At 42.7% G+C, this 10,106-nt stretch overlaps 1 protein-coding gene across 1 annotated transcript in view; it reads left to right on the forward strand.

Moving 5' to 3' along the window:
- The window catches only part of LIFR (LIF receptor subunit alpha), a 44,434-nt gene that overhangs the window by 25,201 nt on the left and 9,127 nt on the right, over positions 1 to 10,106 (forward strand). The window contains 4 exon segments of the mRNA XM_029940980.1: positions 1,287 to 1,449; positions 3,748 to 3,818; positions 6,912 to 7,125; positions 9,423 to 9,617. Of these exon segments, the coding sequence (XP_029796840.1) occupies positions 1,287 to 1,449; positions 3,748 to 3,818; positions 6,912 to 7,125; positions 9,423 to 9,617 (643 nt within the window).

The following is a 10,106-nucleotide window of genomic DNA, read 5'->3' on the forward strand; positions in this document are numbered from 1 at the left end:
TTTTGATCTCAGGTCACGTCTTGAGCTCACAGTTTGTGGGATCAAGCCCTGCATTGGGTTCTGCGCTGACAGCGTGGGCTTGCTTGGGATTCTTTCTCTCCCCCTCCTCTCTCTCTGCCCCTCCTTTGCTCATTCTCTGTCAAAATAAATAAATAAACATAAAAAAAAGAATTATGTAAATTGATATGCATTAACTCTCAGATTATTTATTACAGAGATTTTCTAAGAACTAAGACACTATGTGTCAGTGTAATAACAGCATTTTATTTAGCACTTGAAAACAGTTATTATACTGGATATTATAGAACGTGATTTTCAGTTTTATTAGGTTGTTTCCAGGTCTAGTATAGTACCTCACCCATAGCTAGTGCCCAGTAAATTTGTGAATGAATGAGTAGTTTTTGCCATAACCTTCAGCATGAATTAATGGACCAATAAGTGCCAGAGAGAAGATTTAAAACTGCCAAGTGCAGCAGTAGGAACAAATCATAAGTGAGAACATGACTTTTTAATAATACATTTTAGATACTTAAGGTTGACTTTTATACTGCACCATCTTGTAATTTGTGCTAAGTCCAAAATAGAGACTGTAATGAAAATATTCATTGGAAACTTATTGATGGTTGCTAGAAGAATCAGTCAAATGCCAAAATATAATCCAAAAAGCCTTGTAATTGGGAGTTCAGAAAATTTCCTGAGGTATGCAGAACCCCAAATTTGTTTAAACTGTTTCATTTTAATTTTTTGTAATTTAAATAAGAATTTGTTGAATATTCTACATGTTTTACACCAATCTAGAAGTTCTAAGTGTGCCCTATTTAAAAAAAATGCATAAGATGATATGTGAGTCAAAGAAACTTCCAGATACACCTAATGTATTTAATCCTCAAGGTCATCTTAGATTACTAAATCTAAGGGTTATCATATATTAAGGCTTATTGTATTACCATTAGCCATTGACCGATGATCAAAATTTCTATCATCTTCTCTGCATGATTTAATTGATCATTATTACTGAGATCTAGTATTTGGATTAAAATGACACCTGAGTTTTTCGGTTGTTATTGATGAGCATAATTTTACTGATTTGGCATTTATGGAAAAATTAAAATATTTTGTTAGATGAACTAACTGTATCCTCTAAAGGCACACTCAGGTGGACATTTAGTCAATTTATATTACAGATGTGGGTGGCTTTCTTATCAAAAAAGTGTGTGTGTATAAGTGTTCTTAAATGCACGACATTACCTGTACGTACATATGCATATTTATTTGCTCTCTAATAGCGGAATGTCACGATCAAAGGAGTAGAAAATTCAAGTTACCTTGTAGTGGTGGACAAGCTAAATCCATATACTATATATACTTTCCGGATTCGCTGTTCTACTGAAACTTTCTGGAAATGGAGCAAATGGAGCAATGAAAAAAAATATTTAACCACAGAAGCCAGTAAGTTAACTAAATGATTAATGGCTAATTATTACTATGGATCCTGAAATTTTACAACTTATTTTTTTTTAATGTCACCAAATGAGTAAGAGGAGAACCCTTTAATTGTGTATTGTATCCTATCTGCTAGTAAAATATCACCCAGACACTTTAAATGGTGGCTGTAAGGTTTGGGATAGTGTGGACAGCCACTTGGCCCGTGTGGTGTGGGGGACCGCATGCCTGTCTGCCGGATGTCTGTCTGACCACATGCCTGTCTGCAGGACAGCCGTCCTGAAATGACGCAGAGGAAACAAACTGCAGACTCGGGGAAGATTATGGGGTGATTTTTCTCACACTCTTTCCTCCTGTACCTAGACTTTTAATTCTGTTCTATTCTGTTTGCTGAAGACAATTTTTTTAATGTCTTTATTTTATTTTGAGAGAGAGAGTGAGCGGGGAAGGGGCAGAGAGAGAGGGAGACACAGAATATGAAGCAGGCTCCAGGCTCTCAGTACAGAGCCCGATGCGGGGCTCGAACCCACAGACTGTGAGAACATGACCTGAGCTGAAGTCGGACACTTAACCGACTGAGCCACCCAGGTGCCCCGACAGCTCTTGATAAGGAGAATTTGTTGGCATTTTTATTTGTGACCTGGGCCTGGGGAGGGCCAGTCTCTGCAGCACACCGAGGTCAGAATAGGTACGAAACAGGTTGACTGGTTTTCTGAGTGTGATAATTTCCAACGACGGAACGAGATTCTTTCCTTGATTAACCACATGTCAGCTTCGAAAATCAAAAACATAAAACTTAAAGATAGGTCTAATTTTCAGAAGAGATTCAGTAAAAGATAGCGAAAGCTTTATTTATACTAGATAATAGGGGCGATATAAAACTTCTCCCAAAAATTCGTGAACAGTAAAGCACACACTGATAGATGTTGATGCAGACTTCGCCTCTGCACAGGAGAGAAGGTTAGAGTGGTGAGGATTTGCAGTATTGTGTCCAGGGCTTTGGATCCTCAGACCGGAATCCCGTGCACGAAGTCCAGAGAGGGAGTGGCATAGTTACTCGTTGCTACCTAACAAGTTGCCCTAAAATTCAGGGGCTTAAAACCATAAATATTTGCTGTCTCACAGTGAGTATAGGTCAGAAATTCAGAAGCAGCTTAGTGGAGTATATCTGGCTTCGAGTCTCCCGTGAGGCCACAGTGTGGACGTGGGTGGGGGCTGCAGGCTTGCCTGGGGCCAGAGCATCTGCTCTCAGGATGGCTGGCTCGGTGGCCGGTCCTCACCACGCACACCTCTCCGTGGTGCTGCCGAGTGGCCTCCTAGCATGGCAGCTAGCTCCTGCTCCTCAGTGAGGAGGGACACAACATGGCGCCTCCACGAGGCCATTCATGACCTCGCCTCCAAGGGGAGGTGCCATCCTGTCCGTGGTACTCTGCGGTCACACAGGCTACTGCTGATAGATACGGCAGAGGAGGGGACCATACAGGCAGGCATAGCAGAAGGCTGCCCAATGTCATTAGTCATTTGTAGACTGGCTGCCACCGCAGGCTTTGCCTTCAGTTGATTAGCTGCTTTTGCCAAGAGGAAACACTTTATTTACACCTCATTAAGATGACAGCATTAATTCACTTAAATACTTAGTACCCACCACGTGTCAGGAACTGTTCTGGTCACCAGGGATATAGCAGTGGATGAAACAGTCTCTGCCCATGGAGTTTAGAGGCTAGAGGATCAGAAATAAAATTTTTAAAAATAGCATGCTGGGTAGTGCCACAGAGAAAAATGAAGCCTAGAAAGGGGACCAGGGAAAGAAGGTGGCGGGGAGACGAGGGTTTGCAGTTTGAAGTAGCGCAGCTGGAAAAGACCTCACTGTCAAGGCAACATTGGAGCTGAGATATGGCGGAGGTGACGTAGCAAGCTACGTGAGCACCCAGGCGAGGAGAGCTTCTGTGCAGAGAGGGAGGTCACAGAACGCTCGGGAGACCTGACGCAGGCGTCCTCAGCAGGCTGGGGGAGCCCCAGGAGGCCAGTGCGCGGCCAGAGCCCCCTGAGCAAGAGGAGGCGGGCCGTGTGGGACGGAGCAGCACCGAGCATCGCTGGGCCTGACGGGGCTTTGTGTTGTGCACATGTTGAGAGCTCAGCTTTTTCATCACTTCATTTCTAAGTGGCCACTGAACTACTTCACATTTTTACAGCGAATTCCCCAAACCAGAAGAGAATCTCAAGCACCACTGGCTCAATTCTTGGTGGTATCAACTGGCATCCAGTACACATCTTCAAATGCTAACTTTTAAATCTCTTTCCTAGTTCCTTCAAAGGGACCAGATACTTGGAGAGAATGGAGTTCTGATGGAAAAAATTTAATAATTTATTGGAAGGTAAATATCCAGTTTTTTCCTTAAATATTTAAATAATTATATTATGCTAAACGACCTAACTTGTATATGGCACTTGGGTTCTCAAGGAGCCCGGATTTCCCCGACTGGCTCTTGGCAGTACTGCTGAGAACCTGACCTGGCTCTGAAACCCCCCAGACCCTCCTCACCTCTGAGTTTCCAGTCAGTGTGGTGAGCGTCTTCTCTGTCAGGTCGGAGCATTCTTTAGTTTGGGTTCACGAGGCCGTAAAGGACCTGAGGATTTCACGAGTTCCCTGTCGCTTCAGTCAAAACACTTCAAGAAGCCACAAGTTAGAATCTCAGTTGTGTTGCTGTTGTGTTTTTTTTCTTGAGCAAATAGGAAACTTTTTACATATTTCATGTGTAATTTGGTCCCCTTAAATAAATTGCATTATTATATGCCCCTTAAAGTTTTTGCACTTGGGTGGAAAATTAAGTTGTAAAATTTTGTTAAAATTTTTAGATATAACAAATTGCATTATGTTTTCACAATTTTTCTCTAACAGAAAGCACATGTTTTCGTTGCTCTATTCTTTATCTGATTTGCAAACATCGAAAACAAGCAGTTGTTTTCCACATTAGGTATTATAAAAACAGTCATAATTGGATTCCTTTAAATAGTGAATTTTGTAATTGAAAGTAAAACAATTTTATTTTTGCAAATATTTGATGTTAGTACGACTTTGAGTAAAGTAAGTCTGTATGCAAGTTCACTATAAGTTCTGTTGCTTTGTGACAGTCTGTATATGACTGTGTACCCCTCTTACTCTTTTTTTTTATGTTTGTTTATTTTATGTTAGAGAGAGAGAGAGAGAGACAAGGAGAGGGGCAGAGAGAGAGGGAGAGAGAATCCCAAACAGGCTCCTCGCTGTCAGCACAGAGCCAGACACAGGGCTTGATCTAATTAACTGTGAGATCAAAAATCAAGAGTTGGATGTTTAACCGACTGAGCCACCCAGGTGCCCCCCACCCCTTACTCTTGATTAGAAAATCCACTGACTACTCACAATTGTCTGTCACATTTCATGATAATACAGTAGTGATGGTACAGTCACTTCAATGTATTCCTTCTCAGCCTTTTCATCAAGTGTAGTATCTGTTCTCGACAGTTTAGTATCTACTGTGTCCTCTGAGAAGAATATATCGCATGGATTTTTGGAATCAAAGACAGAATAGGAGCTCACTGTCCATTCCACACATCACCTGGTGCTGCAGAATCATTACTTCAAGTGTAGAGAAAAGCTGTAATGTCCAAACTAGACGAATGCCTAACCAAATATTAAAAACACTGAAGTGAGTGTGACTTTGGTGACTAGGTTGATGGTTCTGCCATTTGCCAAGGAGGAGCATGTTTGGGTGGAAAATTAAGTTCTTTGTGGTTGAATTTTTAAAATGTGTTTTTACAAACGTGCCAGTGAGAAATCCAAGTAGAGTCTATAGGTGGTGGTTTGATGTAAGGCTCTGGAGTTCGGGGAGAAGTCGGAGCTGAAGACACAGCTTTGAGTGGCATGGAACCGGGTCACTCCAGGAGGGCTTGCAGGGTGGAAAGAGGTCCAGGATGGACCCCTCGGTGAAAACAGCATGGAAGAGACCAGCAAAGGAAGAGGATCCAGCAGAGGAGAGTGGGAAGGTTAGAGGGGCAGGAAGACCAGACGGAAATAATGTAGCAGAAGCCAGGGGAGGGGGTTCGGTGAAAGAGTGAGCAGCGTTATCCAGTGAGGCCCACGGCCCTTCGGATGACGTTGGGTTCAGTAGAAGAGGCCGGCGGAGCGTCACCGGGGACCGGTTGTGGGCAGTGTTTGCAGCGCCGTATTAACACCGAGGTCTGTCCGGGTCGGAGGCTCCCATGCATCGTCCTATAAACTGGAGCAGTAGTCTTGAAAAGCACTTTACCTCCATAAATAAAGAAGTTTCAATGTTTCCTTATACTCAGTAAGTCTACTTTGGAAATCCATATTAAAAAATCCTAACTATGAAAAAGAAAAAAAAAAGTGGCACTGAAAGGCACACCGAATAGTATAGTATTTTTGTATTGTGAAAAGTTGGAAACTACTTAAATTTTATTTATTTAAGGAATACTCAGTTCAACTAGTAAAAATACTACATAAAATATAAAGCCATTAAAGTGTATATAACATGAACAAGTATATTATAGAAAGGCAAAAAAGATAAATTGTATAGTATGATTAAAACAATATTAACAAAATCTACATCGTAGAAAAACAACTTGAAGAAAATATCAAAATGTTAAGAGTATTTAAGAGATGGGCATATGGGAATATTTTATAGGGTTTTTTTCTTTTAACTTTTGTATGATTTCCAAGTTTTCTGGTGATGAGCTTATACTACTTTGAGAAAATAATAAATATTTTTAAAAAATTATGATGCCATAGGGGCGTGTGGGTGACTCAGTCGGTTGAGCATCTGACTTTGGCTCAGGTCATGATCTCACAGTTTGTGAGTTGGAGCCCCGTGTCGGGCTCTGTGCTGACAGCTTGGAGCCTGGAGCCTGCTTTGGATTCTGTGTCTCCCTCTCTGCCCCCCACCCCAGTTTGCACTCTGTCTCTCTCAAAAATAAACATTAAAAAAAAAGTATTTTAAATTAAGAAAAAAGTATGGTACCATAAATTTTTTTAAGTTTTATTTATCTCTGTATGCACAACCCTGAGGTCAGGAGTCACATGCTCTGCTGACAGAGCCAGCCAGGTGCCCCTCATGCCGTATTCTCTATGTTTTATTAGGTAGAACAGTCATTCTTACTACTTTTTTTGTTTGCTTCTGAAAAATGTGAGGCTAAGTGCTGTTTTGTATTTACCTAATTTTTAAATTTCTGTGTGTTCATACTGGTTACAGTAACTATACTTTCTCTTCAGTTATCACTTTCCAGATATGTCCGGGTCTCGTGCCTTTTAAACCTGTGTTTTATACTGGTAACAACTTCTCTATTCCAGTATTACCTTGTCGTGATTAATGCAGGAATGTCGTGATTAATTAGACTTCATAGATGGTCTTGCCTCATCACACAGCCATTTTCTGCAGGTTTCTTGACAGAATTTATTTTTCCGTTTCTCATAGCCTTTACCCATTAATGAAGCTAATGGGAAAATCCTTTCCTATAATGTGTCATGTTCGCTAGATGAGGAGACACAGTCCCTTTCTGAGATCCCTGATCCTCAGCACAAGGCAGAACTGCAACTTGATAAAAATGACTACATCATCAGCGTGGTGGCGAAAAATTCTGTAGGTTCATCGCCGCCTTCTAAAATAGCTAGTATGGAAATTCCAAATGGTGAGTACTTCATATAACACAGTACGTAAGAACAGGAGATTTGAGTGAGGCATTGTAAAGGTGTTTGCTCTCATAGCTTTCTTCTCCTGTCCCCTGTTACTGCTGATACAGAAGGAGGCACAAGCAGGTCCCAAATTCATTGAGAGACAGCAGTCATCAGTCACTAGTGTCGACTCCAAACATCTACTGATGGATAAGATAATTACTCTACCCAGTCACTTTTTAGTGTAGTTAGGTCGTAGATTACTCTTTGTAGGAAATGTTTCAACTACTTGTTCAAGTACTGTTTTCATTTATGTCTCCAAGACCAAGAGAGCTGATGCTGTATCAGCTAGGCTGTTTGACAGGCGGGACAAAATTCTTATTTTATGTGGTAACTTTGTTGGTAAGACATTCTTTATTATAACATATGTATTATTAATATAAGTTTTAGAAAGTGGGGCAGTTTTCAAATGAACTTAGTAGCTTTTTTTTTTTTTTTTGAGAGGGGGCAGAGGGGCAGAGAGAGGGGAAGAGAGACAGTCCCAAGCAAACTCCGCATTGTTAGCACAGAGTCTGACATGGGGCTCGATCTTGTGAACCATGAGATTGTGACCTGAGCCAAAATCAAGAGGATGCTTAATGGACGGAGGGACGGAGCCACCCAGATGCCCCTGCCTTTCTTTAAATATTATGGGTTCCCAGTGATGGGTCCATTCTTCCTTGGCTGCCTTGAGAGATCTAGACTTGGCAGTTTTAAATAGCCACCTCTGCCTCTTCCCCAGTTAACTCCTCCTTGAGGTCATTTCCTGCTCTGTCCCCCCTTTGCTGTCCTGTCCCTGTATGGGAGCTCCTGTCTGTGACCACCCACTCCTAAAGGAAGAAAAGTTGGTCCTCTGAATTAGGAAGGACTAGGGGAAGTGCCATACGTTTCAGAGACACATGACGCAGGGCCCAGGCAGCAGCACACACCAGAGAGGAGAGGTCTCCAGGTAGCGGTGTGAACGCAAAAAGAAAAGGAAAGAGAGACATAGAAGAGAGGTGTGAACGCCCATACGAAGATGGCCTTCTGACTCAGAGTCTGTATTTCATTGCTTTATAATGATAGGCAATAGTAGCTGTGTTGTCTTTTAATTTAAGAAATATGTTTCTGCCTTTTCCCTGTGTCCTTCAGAAAGTGGCAGTTTCTGGAACTAACAACGGTCTAGCATCAATACCTAGACAGTTAAGAAATCCTTGTTCCTTGAGGATTTCCCAAGGAGGAGGCCCTGGGCCTCGGCACAGGTTTACATGGTGGGGTGCTAATCACATTGAGCCCAAACACGTTATATCCAGTCTTCTGAGTTCTATGCCAAATCATTGTCTTGTGTTAGGTAGTAATGGTTTTGTGAGTACAATTTTTTTCCCCAGAAAACCTTTCTTTGACATTTTACTAAACCCTTGAATGTAAATCAGTTACAGAAATTATGTCTCTTCTCCCATTACTAAGGGAAATTTTGGCCTAATGTGCGCAATCCTCACCCCTGACCTTGGGCCTCCCTTATCCCTGGGCCAGGATCCGGCAGGATGGGGAAGTAGAACCTCAGCACGGCCCCCTTCCCGCCACCCTCTGCGCCTAACTGCTCCCTTTGCCCACGCTGGCCACTGCATCCCACAGCTCTTGATCCCACCGCATCTCAGCAGAGTCCCACTTCTCACACCTGCTCCAGAAGCCCTGGCAGCTCTGACGTGGGCCCGAGAGGAAGAGCAGGTCTGCCCACCCCTTGTTCACCTCCTGTTAGTGCACATGCCCCGCCTGCTTGCACGGGGCTCACATCTGTCCATAGCGGACAAGGAGAGGAGAGGTTGGGACCGTCCTGTGCTCCTGCTCCATGTGCCCCAGGGCTGGAGTTGCAGGCACACACCCCACCTGCTTGCACGGGGCTCACGTCCATCCATAGTGCATGACGAGAGGAGAGGTTGGGACTGTCCACTCATCTTCTGCCCCTGCCCCCTGCGTTGCTGCGCCCCCTCAAGTGCCCTCACGCCCTTAGCCCCATCCCCCCTGATCCTGACCTTCACATCCCATCCCTACTGTGTCACTGCCTAGCTTGGGTGCTCTTCCATTACTTTCTCCAGCTTCTGAGTTTATCTGTGTGTACCGGTAATTACTACTCTACAAGACAGCATTTCTAAACTTTGCTAGAGGTTTATCTAGTTTAAGCAGTTTTAACATTTCTCTACAGTGACATATATTTCTGACTCCTGTCCACTTTCATGAAATTTTCCTTATGTTACTGTTTTTAATACAAGTAAAATATACTTCTTTCTTGTTGAAGATGATCTTAAAGTAGAGCAGGCGGTTGGAATGGGAAGTGGAATTCTCCTCACGTGGAATTACGATCCCAGCATGACTTGTGACTATGTCATTAAGTGGTGTAACTCCTCCCGGTCTGAGCCCTGTCTTATGGACTGGAAAAAAGTCCCTTCAAACAGCACTGAAGCTGTCATAGAATCTGGTAAGATGAACTCATGCCTCTTAATGAAAGGTCTTAAAGTATATTTTCAAAGAGCAGTACATGGTGTGACTGGGTATAATGAATGACTACTTACCTCCTACCACCAGTGTGAGTTGGTGTGACTTTTCTGGCATGTGCTTTGTAGTCGTATGTGTGTGAAATGGTTCATGTCTTTTGATCTAGTAATTACTTGTCTAAGAATTTATTCCAAGAATTAATGAGAGAGCGACATCAGCTTACATCTAAAAATGTTCACCACAGTCCTGTTTATAAACCTAAAAATTGAAAAGCTAAATAGCAAATAGAATGAGTAAATTATAGTCCATCTATAAAGTGCAGTGTCAGCACCAAAGATGGTGTCAAATATGTAACACCATGGAGAAATACTCCTGAGGGAAGGAGACTGCGAACTGCTAAGCAGTATGGTCTCAGTCATGTGCCTGGGGTGCAGGTTGTGAGGTTAGGCAGAGCCAAGAATGAAGGGCTCGCAGCCATCACTGCCGG

This window comes from Suricata suricatta, chromosome 6 (assembly GCF_006229205.1).
Source record: "Suricata suricatta isolate VVHF042 chromosome 6, meerkat_22Aug2017_6uvM2_HiC, whole genome shotgun sequence".
Taxonomy (NCBI): Eukaryota; Metazoa; Chordata; class Mammalia; order Carnivora; family Herpestidae; genus Suricata; species Suricata suricatta.